At 42.4% G+C, this 22,318-nt stretch overlaps 1 protein-coding gene across 1 annotated transcript in view; it reads right to left on the bottom strand.

The window, feature by feature from the left end:
• Window positions 1–439: 439 nt before the first annotated feature.
• Window positions 440–22,318, bottom strand: part of ATAD5 (ATPase family AAA domain containing 5) — a 36,589-nt gene continuing 14,710 nt past the window's right edge. The window contains exons 12-23 of the mRNA XM_075014809.1: window positions 12,047–12,132; window positions 11,702–11,847; window positions 11,451–11,601; window positions 10,462–10,632; window positions 8,930–9,048; window positions 7,627–7,720; window positions 7,261–7,325; window positions 5,978–6,158; window positions 4,072–4,247; window positions 2,236–3,068; window positions 1,175–1,342; window positions 440–975 (exon numbers count right to left, since the gene is read on the bottom strand). Coding sequence (XP_074870910.1) covers window positions 897–975; window positions 1,175–1,342; window positions 2,236–3,068; window positions 4,072–4,247; window positions 5,978–6,158; window positions 7,261–7,325; window positions 7,627–7,720; window positions 8,930–9,048; window positions 10,462–10,632; window positions 11,451–11,601; window positions 11,702–11,847; window positions 12,047–12,132 — 2,269 coding nt within the window. The 3' untranslated portion in view covers window positions 440–896. The remainder of the gene's footprint in view (window positions 976–1,174; window positions 1,343–2,235; window positions 3,069–4,071; window positions 4,248–5,977; window positions 6,159–7,260; window positions 7,326–7,626; window positions 7,721–8,929; window positions 9,049–10,461; window positions 10,633–11,450; window positions 11,602–11,701; window positions 11,848–12,046; window positions 12,133–22,318) is intronic.

Below are 22,318 nucleotides of genomic sequence, written 5' to 3'. Positions count from 1 at the left end.
ATGCAATAAAAGGCAGAGGATTTAGATCATCAAATTTTAAAATCTTATCTTTCATACTGCCACAATATTAACAGTTGTATCAAGGTCTCACTTACAAATATCCTTTCACATATAAAATAAAACTGGGATGACGTCATTCAAATATAAAATACAATATAAAAAGTAGAACACAATATACAAAATTACCAGAAGTTCCATGTTATTAGATAATTCAGAAGCAATAAAAATATAAGTGTTATTTACAAATTTTGTCTGATCTGTTTGGGCCCATCTAGGACTACAGTAAACATTTTCTCCCCATTTAAGATAACATAGTGGCCTAACAAATGTAAATAAAATGCATGGAATATAATGAACACATATATATAAATGTACATTATGAGGAATGGTACTTTTATTATTGAGATTTAGGGGCTTACATTTTTTTCCAAAAAGTCTTGAATCAGGCAGATTATCTGGCAACTCGTTTGAAGTAGAACTACTGCCTACAGCAATGAAGTGGTCTTCTAATGGAAAAACTTTGTTTTGGGTGGAAATTATGGCAATACTTCATTACTCAAGCACCATTTGCTACCCAATATATGGATTAATTCTCCATAATGGAAAGTGTACCTTTAGGGCAGAAATCAGAAGAATTATAAAGTGGTCCTGAGAGATGCAGATAATACTATATGTTTTTGAACTAATTTGGAGTAGATATAAGCACCAAAAGAACCCCCCCCCCCACCTGGGGTTGTGGAAAAAAAGATTTTCACAGCAGAAATATACAGTTTGCATTTTTAAATACTCTAATATACAAATGGCTCTTGAGCATAAAATAAAAACTAAATGATCAGGGGAAAAAACAAAGTACCACATAGACTGATCTGTACAAGACGCTACTGGTATAAAGTATTTTAAGGGAAGTCAGCTGCCAGACTGTAAACAGTTTCCTTGGGAATTTCAAGATGAATTCCTTCAAGATAATGCATAAACCTGTGAAAAGAATCAAAGTGAACAGAAAAGGATTGATAATGTCCATTTTCAATAATTAGGCAATGATTTTGAAACCAGCACATAAGACTAAAACTGTTTATGAATTCGTTTGATGAAGTTAGTTGATAAATGCTCCTGAAATTTACTAAACGCTATCTCATGCTGAAATGTAGCAGATATTAGGGTAAATTAAACCTACCTTCTTTTAGTCTTCCCTTGTTCTTTACGTTTCTCTGATCTACAAATATTGCGGAGAGTGGGCAGGTATTCAGTTATGCTAGCTTGCTTGTTAACCAGGCTTAAAGGAGTTCTCGTGGAAAATACAGTTTTGATGATTTCCAACCTCTTCTGTCCTTTTCTGTGAATGCTGAAAAAGGAGAATTAATCCTTGCTTTCTTATTCAAGAACACAATGTAACTCCTTGCAGATCAAAACCACTGATTTAAAACTCCACAGAAGGTGCAACTATCCCCAAATACACCAAACTATGACTATTATACAGTACTAAATCATTGTATGACTCCAGGAATCTTAGGACCAAAATCTGACTTGTATGTTGTATGCAGATGCCCAAAAAAGCTACAGCCAGAGAGGGACCACAAGACAGAGGCTGTTTGCTCTGCAGATTCTCCAAGTTCAGCTGTGACAGAGGCCTTTCTAGGTGTGTTCTTTAAGTATTTAGCACACAGATCACACTCCAATATATCTGTTCTTGGCAGCGAAGTGCCCTGTGTTTGGGGCTAGCTAGAACACAATCTTCATGCTCTATCACACACATTTTTCATGTCACAGTTTGTGCCTATTTTAGGCCTCTAGGTCATTTTGATATCATCTAAGATTTGGCAGTGACTTGTTTTAAAACAATTTGGAATTGCAGCTAGAAGATGTATTCTGCATATCTATTTTCACAGTAGTTAGTGAAGTATTCTTTGCCATTGTGAGAGGAGTTGGTATAATAGGTGATTAAAGACAGACACAATATATAAGAAAGGACAGAGGCAGCACAGAAAGGAATAATGGAGTGGACTAGAAAGAAAAAAAGGAAGACATTCAGCACACATACAGCTTCCAGTATTTCCCCATACATTTGCCAGAGGAAAATTGTCCTAGGTTCTGGGTGCAAGAGAGACACCCTATCTGGGAATATTTAAGAATTTTTTCCCCTGGCTAAAAAAGTGGCTGAAGGTTTGTGAATCCTTCCCTTCCTCATCTGATATTTGTACTGCATTGTAGTGTATCTTAGGGAGATTTTAGTCTTACCTTAAATCAGCTGATTGACTAAAGAATACGTCATTTTTGTCTTTTGAAATATGCAGAGTAATTTCCTCAATTTGATCTCTTCTTAGTGTTTTACAGGAATTCAAAGAGGTCTCCATACTTTGTGAAATACTAGCAACGCACTTATTAAAACTGAGTGCTTCTACAGCTGCCTTTACTTCACTATACTTTTGACAACTCCACCAATCAAAGTCTTCTGTACTAAATTCATCAGAAAGACCATTTTTAATCTTGCCATTTGTCCAATTAAACCCTTCATTTCCACAAAACTCTTTGGGTTTCATTACATTAGAGTTTAGGCAGCAATCTAAGAAAGACATACTCTCTACAAATTCAGTTAATGAATTTAGACAATAGGAAGCAAGAACAGAGCTTTTTTTTCTTGCCAAGATTTCACTGTTCAATTGTTTTTCCTTTTCATTCATCATAAATTTTAATTCATCTTTGTTTTCTTCCAAGCATGATTCAGGAGCGTCTGATGGCAAAGTTATAAATCCAGCAGAGTAGTTCAATTCAGTATCAAATAAATCACTATCATCCAACAAAGCAATCTTTTTCTGTTGCTTCATCCTTTTAGGCTTTTTGACAGGGGTAGCTATTTCAGAGAAATCACTATCCAGAGGTATGTCATTTGAAGAATTTGCTGTAGTCCTTTTAAAAGGAGGATTAGAATTCTGTGTTAGCTCTGGAAGAACATGAATTGGCAAAGGTAGAAGAAATTCAAGGTTACTATATATAAAATCCACATTCTTCATCTGGAATTCTGTGAGGAGCTGTATTAGTTTACTCCATTCTTCTAATGTTGTGATTTTATGCTGTAAAACAAACAAATGTATTAATTACCATAACTGTTTTAATACAGGAAATAGGATCTGTATCATATTGGCCGTGTCTACACTAGCCCCAAACTTCGAAATGGCCACACAAATGGCCATTTCGAAGTTTACTAATGAAGCGTTGAAATGCATATTCAGCGCTTCATTAGCATGCAGGCGGCCGTGGCGCTTTGAAATTGATGCGGCTCACTGCCACGCGGCTCGTCCCAACGGGGCTCCTTTTCGAAAGGACCCCGCCTACTTCAAAGTCCTCTTATTCCCATGAGGGGACTTCAAAGTAGGAGGGGTCCTTTCGAAAAGGAGCCCCGTTGGGATGAGCCGCGCGGCAGCGAGCCGCATCAATTTCAAAGCGCCGCGGCCGCCTGCATGCTAATAAAGCGCTGAATATGCATTTCAGCGCTTCATTAGTAAACTTCGAAATGGCCATTTGTGTGGCCATTTCGAAGTTTGGGGCTAGTGTAGACGTAGCCATTATTACACAGAGCTGCCTATTCAGGTACACCTCAGTAGTCAACAAGGGATTGTGTATTATAGGGTTTGAAGATTTCCCAATTTGGGTTTTACTTAATCCCTGAAACAGACCTCTTAAAGTTTGTGGCTAAATATTTCTGTAAAATAATTGTGTTTACTATACATGCTACAAAAGATTATAAGAACATGTAAAGAGTGCAGCTCTGTGTTTCAGTCAAGGAAGCTGGGACTTCTGACTTCTGCAGGGGGCAGTGCAGCTGACCCCAGGGCCAGCTGTTTAAGTGGCCCTTGGACAGTCACATCATCCATTTTACCAAGGGCCCTGGGCCACAATCCCCAGTAACTATAGTTCCCAGATGGGTGACCAGAGCAGCCATGGTCCCTGGCTGTGACCTATGACTTTTACTAAAGATACTTGTGATTAAATCAGAGGCTTAATAATGAGATAGCAAACCCACTTATATTTCAGATAATATTTTGAATGAATCTTAACTGGAGCTAATGAAGATACCTTAAGAAATGAAAGCAAATCTTCGGAAGGCAAAATGTTCTTAAGGCCAAGCAAAGTCTCAGTGAAACCAGTATCACATTTTGGAAGTGCCACCTCAGTTTGAGCAAGATCATTTTCAGAACAAGTATTTTCAGTGCAAGTTATCTGATCTGTTCTTTCTGGTTCCTCTTCTCCTACTACACAAAAGATATTAGGTTTTACTCATAAAATAAACAAGTTGTGCATGAAAATCTAATCCTTGAATTATCCCTTTGTTATCTCAAGTCATTCTTTTGCATGCTAAAAATAAATCCTGTTCTTATCTTGACTTTACTGTAATTCTGAATAATAGTGATTTTCCAATTACCAATGTTAACTTACCCATGTTTATTCACTCTTCCAAATATCTCCCTTCTGTTTACTTACAATGGAGAGGTAGCGATCAAACAATCTCTGCCTTCTCCCAGTATGTTATCCTTACTTACCTCTCCAGATCACATCCTTAATTTTTTCTTCCCTCCTCCTTCAGTTCTGCTTTCAAACTCAAACAGCCCAAGCAGCATTTGTGTGCTCAGCTAACTGCAGACTGAGGTGCTTAGAATCATGGCTTTGTAGCTCCCTATGCTGAAGGAGAACTAAATTGGCTCTCTACTCTGCCCATTCTTTTTGCTCTAAGAAACATGAGAAGGGGCAACAACCATGAAAAGCCTTGATCTGAGACAAAGTGGTGAAGGACAAAAAACAGTGCAGTCAAAGTGGAAGTCAAACTTCCAGTCCCTTATCGTAAACAGAGGATGAATCTCTCTAATCCAGCATCCGTGGGACCTGACAGGTGCTGAATGAGAGAATTTGCTGGATATTGGGAGGTCAACGTTGTCCAACACAGGGGGTCTACAACATGCGACTCTTTAAGGACTTCTTTGTGGCTCCCAACGCTATACTTGCAAAGTAAACAAAAACCCTCCTGATTATTTTCAACAAACAGTGAACATCTAAAAGCCCAATAATGAACAACTCATAGCTAAATAGCAAACGATGTGATCTCAAAACATTGGATAACTCCCCCTTCACTATATGCGGTGCATTGCAGATGATACTGTGTCTGTGTTTTGATCATGTTGCTGAGAAAAGTCTGAATTTTGAAAAGGAAGATTGTGGCATTCCTGCTGTGAAGGGCAACAAGCATTTTAAGAAAACACAAATTAAACATGAAGTAAAATTGGCGAAATTAAAGTTGGCTCAGGAGGGAAAGTCAGGAAGACAGTGGTACAAACATGCCCATAAAGTGTGAGGGAACAGACTATGAAAAAAGTTTGTGAAAGTCCTGCAGTACTGGTGTATCACATTACAAATCATTGTGTACACACTGTTCTTAAAATAGGGATTACAAAAAGTATGGTTTGATGTTATTTATTGAGAACTATCTCGCATTTACATGCATTGTCACTCTTGAATTGAGTTTTTTTTTTTTAAACCGAATTTGAAAAAAATGGCTCTTATTGCCATTTTGGTTGCTGACTGCTGGTCTAGAAGCATTACCAACACTTTTACTGCTTACATGGCTCTTAGAAGGCAGGGTAAATTACATCTAAATAATAGCACAGAATACTGGGAACCAGGTCTGGTGGCTGTAAATAAACTTCATGGGGTCACGGGAAACTTGCCCATATCCATGATAAGTGGTCATCCTGCTAACTAAAGTCATGTCAGATTATGGAGGTTGCTGGATGAGTGTATGCCAGATTAGAGGGGTTCAGCCTGTATATTGTTAGGAAAAAGCCTAAGGTTATATTGTAAATTTTTGACAGAAATCTAATCACGTAATTCAATGGTATTTATGAACTTTTTCATAAAAACAGAAGATTCTTCATCTTAGAAGAATAAATTTGTTGTATGATGTCTATTCTTTAAAATCAAATCAATTTACCATGAAGTGCTAAACTTTTTTCTTTCAAGTATCCACCTCCACTCCTAGCCCAAAACTGTAGGTAAAGAACACTTTGTCTGATGTCACAGTTATTTGTGTTTAACAAAGTGGCAAAGTCTTTTAAATCCATTCGTAGATTCTCGGCCAAACAGAGCACTTGTAAATAGCATGCAACGTTTACCTAGAAGAAAACATATGAGAAAAACACGTTGAAAGAAAATACAATTATCTATTCAGACCATGGCTAGTCACTCAAAAGAAGCAAAAATTACTTTTGCATACTGTAGCACGCCAAGAAATTAGTGTTTTCTCTAGCAAAGATGACTAAAATGCTGGAATGGGGATTCCCCAAACCCACGTATAATTCCTACTCTGTGTACACAAAAGGAAACATCACCATACTGAGCTTTAAATGGGAGTATAAATCCTTCTTCCTGAATTCCCTCAAACCCATACTGTGACCTTTCATGACAATGGAAGGTCCCATGATCAGCAATATTTACAGAGCAACGTTTGCCCTAGAGGATTTTTTTCTCCATTAACCTTAATCAGCAGATTTAAAATCCAAAAACTGGAAAGTGAAGGGAAAACACAAAAATATTTTATTCTTAAAAATTAGCTTCAGGTCTGATTTTTTCTAAGTACATTTTTAATTTATATTCAACCTTAACTATTTGCCAATATACCATATAATCATATGGGGCTTCTATATATACTATTATAGAAGGAGGTCCATCCATCCGACTGTAGTCATGAATATGTTCTGGAAGAGTCCAGAATGTAATCACGCCCCCACCCCGCCAGCTTCCGCTGCCATCTCTGTGGCCTACGCTGGTTCCCCCAGCCTCCCACTCACAGCCTCTGTTGCTCCCCTACCATGCCCTCCACTGCCACTGTTGCCAAGAGAGCATGGTGACCAGTGGTAATGGTGCCCAGCCCACTGCAGCACTCACTCTGTGCCTGCCCACAGAGCCACCCCAGGTAAGTTTTGCCCAGCCCATGCACTCAGTGCTAGTTTTCCCCCTACCTCCAGGGAGATCCCTCTGCTGCTAGCGCACTGTGGGGACCAGACTTACCACATTACAAAGCCGGGAGCTGACTGGCTGCCCACCCGTTGCCTGACACGGCCTGCAGGAGCAGGGGCAAATGGTGCCTGTGGCAGGAGGGGCAGACAGTGGTGACCGGTACTTATGGCAGGAAGAGTGCAGGGAGGGCCATCCAAAGGGGCAGGTGAAGGCACCCTACTGAGCAGTGTTGGTGGGAGCATGGCGGGAGGGACTTACCAAAGAAGGTGTTCTAAAGTTGATTTCTTCAAAATAACCATCAAACATTAAACTAAAAGTTGGATCTACACAAAAGATACAAAATAAAACCTTGTGAAATTTTGTATTCAGAATTATTTTCTTCCTTATTTCCTAAAGGTGCCATCAAAAAACTGCAGTATCTTAATCTTGATATTCAAATATACCATTTTTAAAACAATCCTTTGTAAATATAGACACCTGCTGCTTAAAGAGCAAATGAAAGATATGTTAACTTTGCATTAATGTGTTGTATCCTATTCTCTCTGGCGATGACACTGTAATCATATTTTTCCAGATGGACCCTTACATCTACATAGTCCCATTACTGAAACAAGCATTACTCACCATTCGTAGTAAGAATTACAGGCCTCTTTGCAGTAGCCATGAATGTCTTTATTGCATTCAGAAACCCAGAATCTTCATCAAATATTATATCAACCTACAGAAAGTACAAATGAAGTGTAAAATGAAGTAACAGTTTCATTATAGAAAATCATATAGTCTATTTTAACTACAGTGTTCAGCTTTTACCATTAATGTAATTTTCACCTAAACACAGAGAAGCTAAGAAAATATTCTTGCCACAAAATAAAGCCCACTAGCTTTTAAGACAAAGTCTTATATGTTCAAGTTTGGCAATATTAACCAATGTTCTTGTTAAGGGCAAAATAGCACCTTCTCTAAATTTCATTTTAGGCTCTATCTAAACCAAAATGCATTTTTATTTTTATTAGGGGGGAGGAGGTGTCATGCAAGCCATTCAGCTATTTATGTTAAAGAGTGGAAAAAAAGGGAAATCTTAATGCCTACTTCAAAATGTTTTAAAATATTTTTGGGTACTTGGATAATTTAAAACACTTAAAAACTTCAAATATGGCCTTTACACAATCCTAAATAAGAAACTAATACCTTTGCCAGAAAAAGAGATTTAGTTTAGAACTGTCCAGCAAAATTTTATTTGTCAATTTGTATACTCTGAGTAACTTTTTGATGGGTGGGCAATTTACTTGGCTCATCATGATGATAGAAAACAAACAGATTTTTCCTCTGGGATCATTTATGCAAGTATTGGTCAGAAATACCAACTTGGGTGATATGACTATTAGATGAATAAGTTAGCAGGAGGAGTGTATAAAGATAGAGCTGTCTCTTTCTCTACCCTTATGCCCTGCTGCCGAGATACGGGATGAAAAACAGGAAGAGTTACACTGTAAGGCTCCAGGGGAGCAGCAAGGAGCCAAAGATGGGGGACAGAGACAGGTATAAACCCACTGGGGCAGCAGGGCATAAGGGTAGAGAAAGACAGCTCTCTACAATATATCTGAGATTTTGTCTGATTGTGTGTCTGTCCTCAAGCCAGGAAGCATGCACCCCCTCCCTGGCTGTGCCAGCTGCAGCTCCCATGGAGAGGTACTTCTCACCTGACCCAAAGCTACTGCACTGAGAGAGGGCTGAGGTAGTCTCTTCTCCGTGGGATAGCCTGCATACTGAACCCCTCTTCCACAGCCCCCTCCCATAGGGAACATTTAAATCAAGAAAAACAAAAATTGAGTTAAGGACCAAAGCAACGCATGGAAACTCTTTTAGTACTTAAATATTTATAAACAAAATATTAATTTTTCACATCAGTGACACATTTAAGTTCTACCTCTTCAAAGAGTATAAGAGATGTTGCATTTTTTCTGTTGGGTTCCTCTCCTCCCACTTCCTTGTTTGATAACTTATTCTGAAGATCCACTTTTTCTTTAGATGAATTCTGAGTATCTGCTGTATATAGACAAAGAACAGGCCATTAAGATTAATGTAAAGTTAAAAGATAATTCAAGCAGTTTAACAAGCAATTGTACAATGCATTAGTTAAAACCACCTTGATTTAAAAATCAATCCACCTGGCTCTCTGAGCATCACAAATTATATCAACGTAAGCACTAGTGTGGACAGTGCTATGTCAGCAGGAGAGCTTCTGCTCTCTCTTAGGCTACGTCTACACGTGCAGCCAACATCGAAATAGTCTATTTCGATGAATAACGTCTACATGTCCTCCAGGGCCAGCAACGTCGATGTTCAACTTCGATGTTGCTCAGCCCAACATCGAAATAGGCGCAGCGAGGGAACGTCTACACGTCAAAGTAGCACACATCGAAATAGGGATGCCAGGCACAGCTGCAGACAGGGTCACAGGGCAGACTCAACAGCAAGCCGCTCCCTTAAAGGGCCCCTCCCAGACACAGTTGCACTAAACACCACAAGATACACAGAGCTGACAACTGGTTGCAGACCCTGTGCCTGCAGCATAGATCCCCAGCTGCCGCAGAAGCAGCCAGAAGCCCTGGGCTAAGGGCTGCTGCCCACGGTGACCATAGAGCCCCGCAGGGGCTGGAGAGAGAGCATCTCTCAACCCCCCAGCTGATGGCCGCCATGGAGGACCCGGCAATTTCGACGTTGCGGGACGCGGATCGTCTACACGGTCCCTACTTCGACGTTGAACATCGAAGTAGGGCGCTATTCCTATCTCCTCATGAGGTTAGCGACTTCGACGTCTCGCCGCCTAACGTCGAAGTTGGTGCCGCTACTTCGAAGTAGCGTGCACGTGTAGACGCAGCTTTAGAGTGGCTAGATTAGTGTGCTTACAGCAGCACAGATGCATTGATACTGCTGTGCCCCTGTAAACTCTCTAGTGTAACCATACTCTGTGTTTGGAGTAACTGGTCATTTCCAGGGAAAGGACCCTTTCCTGTTGTGCCTTACACAGCACCTAACAAAAAGAAGCCCCAGTTTTGGATGTGGGTGCTAGGAACTAAAGTAATACAAAGAGTGTATTTTCTAATGCTTTGTTGGTCTGTTGTAGCTGATTATTATTCCTCAGTATTTTATGAAACCTATTTCCATTGATGCTAGCCTACAGTTGGGATATTAGAAGGCCTACCCAGTTTAATACATAGATACCTATTTGCTTATGCTCTTTTGCACTATACTGCTTCTGAAGTTGTTTAAACAGTATGATTCATCAATTCCAAGGAGAGATGGGACCACTGTGATCCTTTCATCTGGCCTCCTGTATAACACCACAGATGATACATTTCCCCCCAGATAATTCGTTTTGTACCCTGGCATCTCTTAAAAGAATTTATTTTTCCAACCCCCAAAAGAATAACCCCATTATAAAATAGTAATGCTTACCTTTGTTTTTTTCTTGACATTTCACTATTTCTTCATTACTCTCAGTCTTAGAAGATAGTTTGAAATAATTTGCTAATGTTTTAGGAGAAAAACTTTGTCTTAATCCTGTTCCTTTGGGTGAAAGTGGAGGTTTTCTTGGTGAAACAGATTTCCTGGGAGAATTTATTTTTTCTGAAAGACAAGGTTTATATTAGCCTTCAGTTTGGAATGTATTTTCAAACACTTCTCAGGTCAACTGACAATAGGGATTAATTCATCTGTTTTGTACGCATAGGTTGCACCCCTGAAAATCAGTACACTCCATTCCAACATGACCACAGATGCTCCTGAACCAGAGAGGTCAGGAGCAGAAGGGCAGGCTGCCAACTACAAGGAGGTGGGCAGCCTGGGGCTAGGACAGCTCACAGCAGCAAGGAGCCTGCTACAGCCCTGAGGCCAGGACTGGAGACCCTCCAGCAACACAGGGCCAGAGCCCTGTGGTAGCATGGACTGGGACAGCAGGGAGCCCCACAGTAGGCATTAGCCACTGAGGACACAACAGGGGGCAAGGAAGTGGGAGTGGGGAGCCAAAGCAGATGCTTGAGGGCCTACGGCAGGGAACCTCCCCTGTTCCCTCAAATTTTCTCATTTGCGAGAAGTCTGGTCCTGACTATGCTAGACCAGGGAGGAGGAACCTGAAATACCATATAGTCTAACAAAAGCAGGAGCATGCATAGTTACTTTTCTCTTTGTTTTCACCTATGGTTAATATCCCATAAAAGTGCGGCAAAACTTCTTCTACTATGCAGAAATAATTATTAGGGATAATCAAATTGAAAGTCACTCTAAAAACAAGGACACCCAATAAACGTGTTATTTTTTCCCCTTTAAAATTGAAAAAAATCCATTCAGAATATGACAAACTGAATTTATTACTTTTTATGTTAATGTCTTTTAGCTTCCTTCTGCTGGCCTCTCAATGGAAGAGATGAAATAAATGCCACACTTACTTGGGGACTTAGAGCTGCTACAACTATTGAAAAAGCAAGGCTTATGTGCATTTACACTTTGTTTGTCCACTTGATGAGACTGAGTAGCCTCCTTTAGCTGAGTTAGAATCTGTCTACCGCTTCGCTGGCAAGAAGCATTAACTTCAAATATCTGCAAGAATGATTTATGAAAAGGAAGTTCAGATGCTTGGTATTCAAAACATTATTTTTATACTGTTATTTGCAAATTAGAAAAGCAGCCTAAAACGAACCTTAAAACCAAGCTCCTGAGCACAAGCATACACTGCAGCAGTCTTTCCCACGCCTGATGGGCCAGTAATCAGCACAGTATTGCAGAGTGTATTCTCTTCTTCACTCTCAGATTTGTCATCTTTAAAATCCATGAAGTCCATAGAATCTATACAATTATTTCAGCCAAAGGAAACAATCATTTTAACCATTATCAATTCTAGCCATTTCACAGAGGGATGCATGGCAACGTAAACAAAGAATACTTTTCATATTTAGAAAAAATAGTAATTTGAAATATTTTTTCAAAACAAAAAAGTTTGTTTTTAAAGTCATTATTTTGCAAAATATAGAAATAATTCCAGCACCTTGCTTATTGTCTCTATCATCTTTTTCATTCTTCTGATTTCTTTTTTCTTCCCAATCAGCTCTTTTTTTCCATTCTTTCAGCCAACTGTAGAAAAAAATACAAAAAAAGAGATTGAGAAGTTACTGAACTTGTGCAGTAACGATGGTTCTTCGAGATATGTCCCCCTGTGGATGCCCTATGGTAGGTATTGGGCTTGCCCAGCACCGCAGCATGGAGGCTTTTTCTGAGCAGTATTGAGTGGGGCTGCACATGTCCTAATGCAGTGCATGCTGTCCATACCACCAGGGAGAGGGCACGCAGCCCTGCTCTCTCCTTAGTTGCTTTATTGACACTCTGTCTGTTGTAGCGAGTAGAGGGGAAGTGGGCGGGGTGTGGAACACCCACACGGGAACACATCTTGAAGAACCATCATTATTGCACGAGGTCAGTAACTTCCCTTTCTTCGAGTGCTGTTCCCGTGGGTGCCCCATGGTGACTGTAGTTGGATGATGGGTTTTGATTTGGTGCATCTATATGCAGTACTACCTGACCTACTGTTCTCTCTCTCTCTCTCGTATGGGACTGTAAAGAGCAGTGTGTCATGAACCTGTGTTTAGAGGACCACATGGCTACACGACAAATGTCTTGTAAGGCCACTCCCTTTAGAAAGGCCGTGGATGTTGCTACCAATCTCATGGAATGTGCCAACAGAAAAGCTGGCAATGGTTTGTTTTGGAAAGAATAGCAGTGCAGTATGCACATCTCAACATGTGTTGAGCTGACAGAGGCAATCTCATTGATATTTTGGCAACGGATAAGAATAAATCTTTGATTTCGTGAATGATCATGTTCTATCTATGTAGAAGAATAAGGTCCTTTGGATATCCAGAATGTGCAGTTTAAATATATGGAGATACATATCTCATAGAACTGGAAAGGACCGCAAGTGGTCATTGAGTCCAGTCCCCTGTCCCCTTGGCAGGACAGAGCACCATCCTGGACAGTGTTGTTTTTTTTTTAAATCTAATTGCCCCAGACCCTAAATGGCCTTCTCAAGGATTGAGCTCACAACCCTGGGTATAGCAGGCCAATCCTCCCACCCTCCACATTGGAAGCATACAGTTTAGGGCAGAAGGTGGGTAGGATTACAGGTTCATTAATATGGAATTGGGAGCACACTTTCAGAAGAAATGCTGGATGTGGCCATAACATTACTTTCTTTTTGTGGAATGTTGTATCTGGTGGAGACTCAATCAGGGCTGCTATCTTGCTCTCCTTTTGAGCTGATGTTGTCGCCTCTAGAAACAAAGTTTTTACTGTTAACATGACCAGAGAACATGTGGCCATTGACTGGAATGGTGGTTCGATGAGTGAATGAAGGACTAGTTCGAAGTCTAAAGCTGGGTGTGTAGGTCTGTGAGGAGGCATGATGTTTTGCAGGCCTTTCCAGACCCTCTTTACAATCAGGAGAGCAAATGCCAAGAAGCCTTCTGCAGGGGGATGGAAGGTGGTGATTGCCAAAAGGTGGATTCGGAGAGAAGACAGAGATAGATGAGCATCTTTTAGGTAAAGGATGTAGTTGAGGATCATATGCGGCAGGGCTTTTGTGGGTTGTATGCCTCTTTCAGAGCACCAGGATGCGAAGCAGTTTTCAAGTTGTTTCTCGTCTGCTCTGCAGGAGCACAACTCTCCCTTGCTGGGTGTACTAGCAAGCGTGCTCTGGAATCCACAGAGGAACCAAGCCATCAGATGAAGGGTATGTGGCCTTGGGTGAAACATGGAGCCATTGTTCTAGGAGACCAGGTCTGGACGATGAGATAGGTGAGAAAGTAAAGGAAACCAGATCTGTCTGGGCCACGCTGGAGCAGTGAGGATAATTCATGCTCCAACTGTCTGGATTTTCCTGAGGACTTGGGCATCAGAGGAATGGATGGAAAGGCATACAGGAGGGAAGTATTCCAAGAGCGGAGAACGGCACCCCCTTGAGATCTGTGGCCTCTGCCTGCTCTCGAACAATACTGACTGCATTTGGAGCTTTCTGGTGTTGTGAAGAGATCTATATCTGGGTGACCCCCTATCTGCAAGAGGTGTTGGGTCACTTCATGATGAAGCTCCCATTCGTGGTCTAGGGAGAGATGGCGACTGAGGGAGTCTGAAAGTGTATTGTTCATGCCTGGCAGCTATGATCCCATGAGGACAATGTCGTGCGGAATACACCATTCCATAATTTTATGGCCTCTGCATAAAGTGATTGTGACTGGGCCCCTCCCTGGTGATTGATATAAAACATCGTCATGGTATTGTCCATAAGGATTTGGACAGTCTTGTCTTGGATATGCAGAAGAAAGTGCTTGCAGGCATTGAAGACAGCATGTAGCTCGAGAAGATTTGTGTGTAGTCTCTGTTTGTCCTTGGTCCATAGACCTTGGATATGATATTGTTGGCAATGCACACCCTAGCCAAGTGGCAGCCCTTCTGTTGTAATTTGGTGAGCTGGTTGAGAATGGCAAAACAGAACCCCTACCAGAATATGCAGTTCGTGGGTTGTGGAGTCAAGTCAAGCTCCTCTGCATGATAGGCAGAGACAGGTGCATCCTAGAGGTGAATGCCTGGCTGTGTAAATGGTGTCACCAGGAGGGCTTTGGCTTCCGTGACCACAGGATGCTATTCCACGAAGGACTGCTAGGTAGAGATGGCGTTCACCTTTCGAGGAGAGGGAAGGCCCTATTTGGACAGGCTGGCTAACTTAGTGAGGAGAGCTTTAAACTAGGTTCGACGGGAACAGGGGAGCAAAGCCTACAGGTAAGTAGAGATGATGGAGACCTGGAGATGGGAGGGAGCACAGGCTATAATAGCAGAGAAGAAAGGAGGGTCAGGGCAAAACTGGAAGACAAGATCAAATCAATATCTTAGATGCCCACATACAAATGCAAGAAGTGTGGGTAATAAGCAGAAAGAACTGGAAGTGCTAATAAATATACAACTATGACATTGTTGGCATCACAGAAACTTGGTGGGATAATACACGACTGGCATGTTGGTATGGAAGGGTACAACTTGCTCAGGAAGGATGGACGGGGGAAAAGGGAGGAGGTGTTGCCTTGTATATTAAAAATGTATTCACTGGGACTGAGGTGGAGATGGACATAGGAAACAGATGTGTTGAGAGCCTCTGGATTAAGCTAAAAGGGGTAAAAAACAAGGGTGATGTCCTGCTAGGAGCCTACTACAGGCCACCTACCCAGATGGAAAAAAGGTGGATGAGGCTTTTTTTAAGCCATTAACAAAATCATCCAGGGCCCCGGATTTGGTGATGATGGTGGACTTCAACTATCTGGATGTATGCTGGGAAACTAACACGGTGACACACAGACTATCCAGTAAGTTCCTGGACTGCATTGGAGACAACTTTTTATTTCAGAAGGTTGAAAAACCTACTGGGGGAAAGCTGTCCTAGATTTGATTTTAACAAATAGAGGAACTGATTGTGAACCTGAAAGTGGAAGGCAGCTTGGGTGAAAGCGATCATGAAATCAGAGTTCACAATTTTAAGGAAGGATAGAAGGTAGAGCAACAAAATAGAAACAATGGATTTCAGGAAGGCGGATTTTGGTAAACTCAGAGAGCTGGTAGGTAGGGTCCCATGGGAAGCAAGACTGAGGGGAAAAACAATGGAGGAGAGGTTGGCAGTTTTTCAAAGGGACATTAAGGTCCGAAAAGCAAGCTATTCCTCTGCTTAGGAAATATAGAAAATATGGCAAAAGACTGCCTTGGCTTAACCAGGAGATCTTGCATGATCTCAAAATAAAAAAGGAATCATACAAAAAATGGAAACTAAGACAAATTACGAAGGATCAATATAGGCAAACAACACAGGAATGCAGGGGCAAGATTAGAAAGGCAAAGTTACAAAATGAGCTCAAATTAGCTACGGGCATAAAGGGAAACGAAGACTTTTTATAAATACATTAAAAGCAAGGGGAAGACCAAGGATAGGGTAGGCCCATTGCTCAGTGAGGAGGGAGAAACAGTAACGGGAAACTTGGAAATGGCAGAGATGCTTAATGACTTCTTTGTTTCAGTCTTCACTGAGAAGTCTGAAGAAGGAATGCCTAACATAGTGAACGCTAGTGGGAAAGGGGTAGGCTTAGAAGATAAAATAAAAAAGGAACAAGTCAAAAATCACTTAGGAAAGTTAGATGTCTGCAAGTCACCAGGACCTGATGAAATGCATCCTAGAATACTTCAAGGAGCTGATGGAGGTGGTATCTGAGCCATTAGCTATCATCTTTGGAAAATCATGGGAGACAGGAGAGATTCCAGAAGACCGGAAAAGGGCAAATATAGTGCCCACCTATTAAAAAAGGGAATGAGAACAACGCAGGAAACTACAGACCAGTCAGTTTAACTTCTGTGCCAGGAAAGATAATGGAACAAGTAATTAAGGAAATCATCTGCAAACACTTGGAAGGTGGTAAGCTGATAGGAAACAGTCAGCATGGATTTGCAAAGAACAAATCATGTCAAACCAATCTGATAGCTTTCTTTGATAGGATAACAAGCATTGTGGATAAGGGAGAAGTGGCGGATGTGGTATACCTAGATTTTAGTAAGGCATTTGATATGGCCTCGCATGATATTCTTATCAATAAACTACGCAAATACAACTTAGATGGGGCTACTATAAGGTGAGTGTAAAACTGGCTGGATAACCACACTCAGAGAGTAGTTCTTAATGGTTCTCAATCCTGCTTGAAAGGTATAACAAGTGGAGTTTTGCAGGGGTCTGTATTGGGACCGGTTCTGTTCAATATCTTCATCAACGATTTAGATATTGGCATAGACAGTACGCTTATTAAGTTTGCAGATGATACCAAGCTGGGAGGGGTTGCAATTGCTTTGGAGGATAGCGTCAAAATTCAAAATGATCTGGACAAATGGGAGAAATGGTCTGAAGTAAATGGGATGAAGTTTAATAAAGACAAATGCAAAGTGCTCCACTTAGGAAGAAACAACCAGTTTCACACATACAGAATGGGAAGCGGCTGTCTAGAAAGGAGTACGGCAGAAAGGGATCTAGGGGTTATAAATGGACCACTATTTACACGAGTCAACAGTGTGATGCTATTGCAAAAAAAGCAAAACACGATTCTGGGATGCATTAACAGGTGTGTTGTGAACAAGACACGAGAAGTCATTCTTCCTCTCTACTCTGTGCTGGTTAGGCCTCAGTTGGAGTATTGTGTCCAGTTCTGGGTGCCGTATTTCAAGAAAGATGGAGAAATTGGAAAGGATCCAGAAAAGAGCAACAAGAATGATCAAAGGTCTAGAGAACATGACCTGTGAAGAACAGCTGAAAGAACTGGGCTTGTTTAGTTTGGAAAAAAGAAGATTGGGGGGGTGTGGGGTGGACGTGATAGCGGTTTTCAAGTATCTAAAAGGGTGTCATAAGGAGGAGGGAGAAAAACTTGTTCTTCTTGGCCTCTGAGGATAGAGCAAGAAGCAATAGGCTTAAACTGCAGCAAGGGAGGTTTAGGTTGGATATTAGGAAAAAGTTCCTAACTGTCAGGGTGATCAAACAGTGGAATAAATTGCCTAGAGAGGTTGTGGAATCTCCATCTCTGGAGATATTTAAGAACAGGTTAGATAAATGTCTATTAGGAATGGTCTAGACAGTACATGGTCCTGCCATGAGGGCAGGGGGCTAGACTCAATGACCGCTCAAGGTCCCTTCCAGTCTTAGCATTCTATGATTCTAGGGTTGATTTGGCAACATTGATGAGGAAATTTAGAGACTGTAGGAGCTGTCTCGTGGATTGAACCATGGTTCCTATGGAGTCTTAGGAAGGGTCTTTAAGGAGACAGTCATCGAGATACGGGAATATGGTGCTAGCTTCCCATCTGAGATGCGCAGCCGCTGGTGCCAGAACCTTGGTGAATACCCTGGGGTCAGCTGAAAGCCCAAAGGAGAGGACTCTCTATTGATGCTGCTTCGACATCAGGACAAAGTATAGGAAATGCCTGTGAGCAGGGAGAATGGTATCTTGAAGGTTGAGGGCTGCGAATCAGTTCCCTTTGTCCAGTATAGGGATTATAGAAGATAGTGTAGTCATTTTGAAACGCTACTTGTGAATATAATTGGTCAATGGCCTTGGTCTAGGATGGGTCTCCAACATCCTGTTTTCTCCTCTATTAGGAAGTAGTGTGAAAAAAATCCTCTCTCTTGATTTTGTTTCGGAACTTGTTCTATGGCTCCAATTTGAAAGAGGTGTTGTACTTCGAATAAGGTTTCGTGGGAGGGGTCCCTGAAGAGGGATGCTGGAGGAATAGAGAGTAGAGGGATAGTATATCCCTGAGTGTATGTCTAAAACCCACTGCTTATTGGGCTCTTACAAGGTAACAGAGAGGGAGCCGTGTTAGTCTGCACTCCAACAAAACAAAGCAGCAGAAATGTAGCACTTTAAAGACTAACAAAATGATTTATTCGGGCTCTTACAAGACATTTAGGGATAAAGTTACAGCTAAACACCAGCACAGAACACTGAGAGCCAGGACTGGTGGCTGTAAACAAACTTGATGTGACCACAGGAAACTTGGCCATACCCACGGTAAATGGTTGCCCAGCTGACTAAAATCATGCCTGATTACAGACATTTCTGGATGAGAGAGGTTCAACCCATATATTGATAGGTAGAACCAAAAAAATTAGGTGTCTCTATCAGAAGAGCCACCACAATAATTAGCACCCATCAAGGCAGTTTCAAAAAAGGACTAAACTATTCTCCATCCTGAAAATAATTTCCATTTTATAATCTATCAGGCTGAGATTTATATGTAGAAAACAATGGGAAAGCTCTGGCTCCTGTTGCATGTTATGCCCATTGTATATAAATAAAATATTTCTATTTCCACTTCTACAAATCTGACAAAAATCAAGTTTATTAAAAACACTAGCAAAGTTGAATACTGAAAACATTTTACTCATCCCAGAATCAGATGTAGAAATTCAGTATCTGTTATAATTATATTTAGAGCCAGAGGGCCCCAATCCTGACTGAGACTCCAATACACTACTATAATATAAAAGGATCTTCTATCCCCAGTTTCTAATTGGCAATAAACTTGTTTCCACAGTACTGGAAAAATCTTATTGCAACACAATACCAAATACTGCAGACCTTAAAAAAATTCTGAGAATTGTGATGTTCAGTGTTATTTGTTGAGACAACATATAGTAATATAGGGCTGGAAAGGGACTCAGGAGATCAACCAGTCCAGCCACCTGCACTGAGGCTGCACACAGTATACTTAAGCCATTTATCTAACTTGTTAAAAAAATCCAATAATGGGAATTATTAATAATAATTAATAATTGGAAGCCTATTCCAGTGTTTAACTATTTGTATACAGTATACTCATCCCTTGCTGTATGAGCACAATGGGTTCCCAATTTTCTGCTTGTAGGTGAAAATTTGTAAGAGGGACACTAAATTACCAGTAAATACATACTCAAGTCTCTGATTGGTTCCTAGTGCTCCTAACTCAGCAAAGGAGTGGCAGCATGTGGTGCTACTTTTGAAAGGTAGAATGAACCTTGGGTTTGGGGCTGGGGAGGCAGAGGCTGGGGAGAGTTAAAGCCTGGGGGTCAGTTTGGGGCCATGAGTGGGAGGAAGAGTTTAAACCCTGGTGGCAGCTCTGGTGGAGGAAGTGGTGGCTTGTTCCTTGGGGCTGCAACAGTGTTACCTGGCGGGGCGGGGCGGGGCGGGGCGGGGCAGGGCGTGTGTGTGGCTGGCCAGAAGTTCAGGGACTGGGCTGGGCCAGGCTATGCTGCAGGCCGGGGGAGCGCTGGGAGAGGGATGGAAGGTGTGGGGGGAGCATTGGGAGTGGTCTGGGCTGGGCAGGAGGATGCATGGGGAGCTGCGACCCAGGAGGAGGGTGTTGAGAGCTGGCCGAGCCAAGCTGGAGGATGTGGGAGGAGCTACGGAGCTTGGCTGGAGGCACCTAACTGCATGGCTGCGGGCACGCGGTAAGAGCCGCTTTGACGTGCACAGCTAGAGGTACTGGTGGCTCCTCCAGGCTGCATCAGCACTAAGTCAGTCCTTAACTTACCTAGGGTGGGTGGGCTAGGGCACTGGACCGGGTGGGTGTTGGGAGTGGGCCAGGTTGTGCGGTTGGGGGGGGGGGCGGGCTGCGGGCTGGCGGGAGGTTCAGGCTGCGGCGGGTTGGGGCCATGGAGCCAGCAGGGGGTCAGACTGGTGAGTTGGAGCCACAGGGAGGGGGTAAAGCTCATATTAGTGCAGGGAGTTCACTCGTCTAGTGAACAAAGGTAAGTATGCGTGTCCCTTGTTTAAGCGAGTACTCATAAGTAAAGTACTTGTCTAATGAAGGATGAGTGTAATCCCTCGAAATGCACAATTTCGAGCTGCATTTAACTTGCATTAATGTGAGTTAAGCGCAACTCAAAATCCTGCTCCCCGGCCCTGGCTCAACCCCCTTGGCCCCACATGTCCCCAGTTCAACCCTCCTCACCCCCCAGTGGCTCTGGCTCAACTCCACCCCTCCCGCTCCCCCTGCAGCCCTAACTCACCCCAGGCTTAACTCTCCCCAACTGCCCCTGCCTAACCCCAGATATTCCATGGGTGAAGAAAGCTGCCCCCACCCCCACTTATGCAAAATTGGGAGTTGTGCGAGAGTGCGTGGGGAAGCAACCCTCGCATAACTTGAGGGACTAATGTAGTTAAGAAATCTTTCCCTAAAATGTAATCTAAAATCGCCTTCTCTAAACCTTTTACCATTTTTCTTGCTGTCCTCTGCACTCCCTCCAAACTGTCCAGATCTTTCTTAAATGAAGCTCAAAACTGAACACAGACTCTAGCTGAAGCCTTACTAGCACCCAACAGAGAAGAACAATCATCCACTGTGTCTTACATGGAACACTCCTGCTAACATACAAAAGAATAAGAGCATTTTTTTGCACCTGCATCGGCATTGTTGACTCGAAGCCTGTCCTCATGTACAGCACTACAGCAATGCAGCTACACTGTTTCAGTGAAGACATTATTGTGCCATCAGAAGGGCTTCTGTAAGAATAATATATCCACCTCCCTGAGAAGAAGTACCTATGTCAAAGGGAGACTCTCTCCTGTCCACATAGAACTATCTTAAAGGAGGGTGAAAGTGGTTAGGCGGATATAATAAAGTCACTCAAAGTTGTGCATTTTTCCACATCCTTGAGTGATGTAATAAACCCTTAACGAAAAGATTGAATTGTACTGGACCCAGGACATACCCTTGTGGGATGCCACTAGAGCTGCGGTGTCCAATACATTTGCCATATGTGCAAACAGGGCACTGCGGTGTGGCAATTCCAGGCTCTGGAGCTGCATGCCACTCCTCGAGCCTTCAAATGCAGCTCCTCAGTGCTGCACACATGGAGTGCCGTCCACCAGCTCCATGCAGGCACCCTGCTGCTTAGTGGGACAAGTGCGTGGCAGCAGTGGCGGCCCTGGCACAGCTCCGGCAAGTCTCCAGCATTCAGCAGGGGGGAGTCTGGCTCAGGGAAGGGGATTTAGTTTGCGTGGGGAGGTGGGATGGGAGTGCCTGGCTCTGGGTGAGGGATTTATTTAAAGCAGGGTGCAGGAGGAGGAAAAGGGCTGGGGGGAGGGGGAGGCATTTGTTTAGAGTAGGGAGAAGGACTGTGGCAAATACAGAAGGAACACAATCACAAGTATGGTGATCCCTGAATTACTATTTGACCCCACTCCAGTAGAGTATGACAGTAGACCATGGATAATTACTCTGAGTATGGTTTTTCAACTAGTTTTGCAACCATTTTAAAAAGTAATTTACTATAGGCCATATTTCCCTAGCTTGCTTACAAGATATATTGGAGGGTAGAGATAGGATCCAGAGTGACCTGGATAGATTCGAGGATTGGGCCAAAAGAAATCTGATGCGGTTCAACAAGGAGAAGTGTAGAGTCCTACACCTGGGACAGAAGAATCCCAAGCACTGTTATAGGCTGGGGACTGACTGCCTAAGCAGCAGTATAGCAGAAAGGGATGTAGGGATTATGGTGGAAGAAAGCCTGGGTATGAGAAAACAGTGCGCCCTTGTAGCCAAGAAGGCTAACGGCATATTAGGGTGCATTAGGAGGAGCACTGCAAGCAGATCTAGCGAAGTGGTTATTCTCCTCTATTCGGCACAGTGAGCCCACATCTGGAATACTGTGTCCAGTTTTGGACCCCCCCCGCCAAGTATAAAAAGGATGCAGATGTGCTGGAGCAGGCTC

The sequence above is a fragment of the Carettochelys insculpta genome, chromosome 20 (genome assembly GCF_033958435.1).
Source record: "Carettochelys insculpta isolate YL-2023 chromosome 20, ASM3395843v1, whole genome shotgun sequence".
Taxonomy (NCBI): Eukaryota; Metazoa; Chordata; order Testudines; family Carettochelyidae; genus Carettochelys; species Carettochelys insculpta.
Note: the sequence above shows the minus strand (reverse complement) of the source record. Positions and strands in the feature narration are given on the sequence as shown.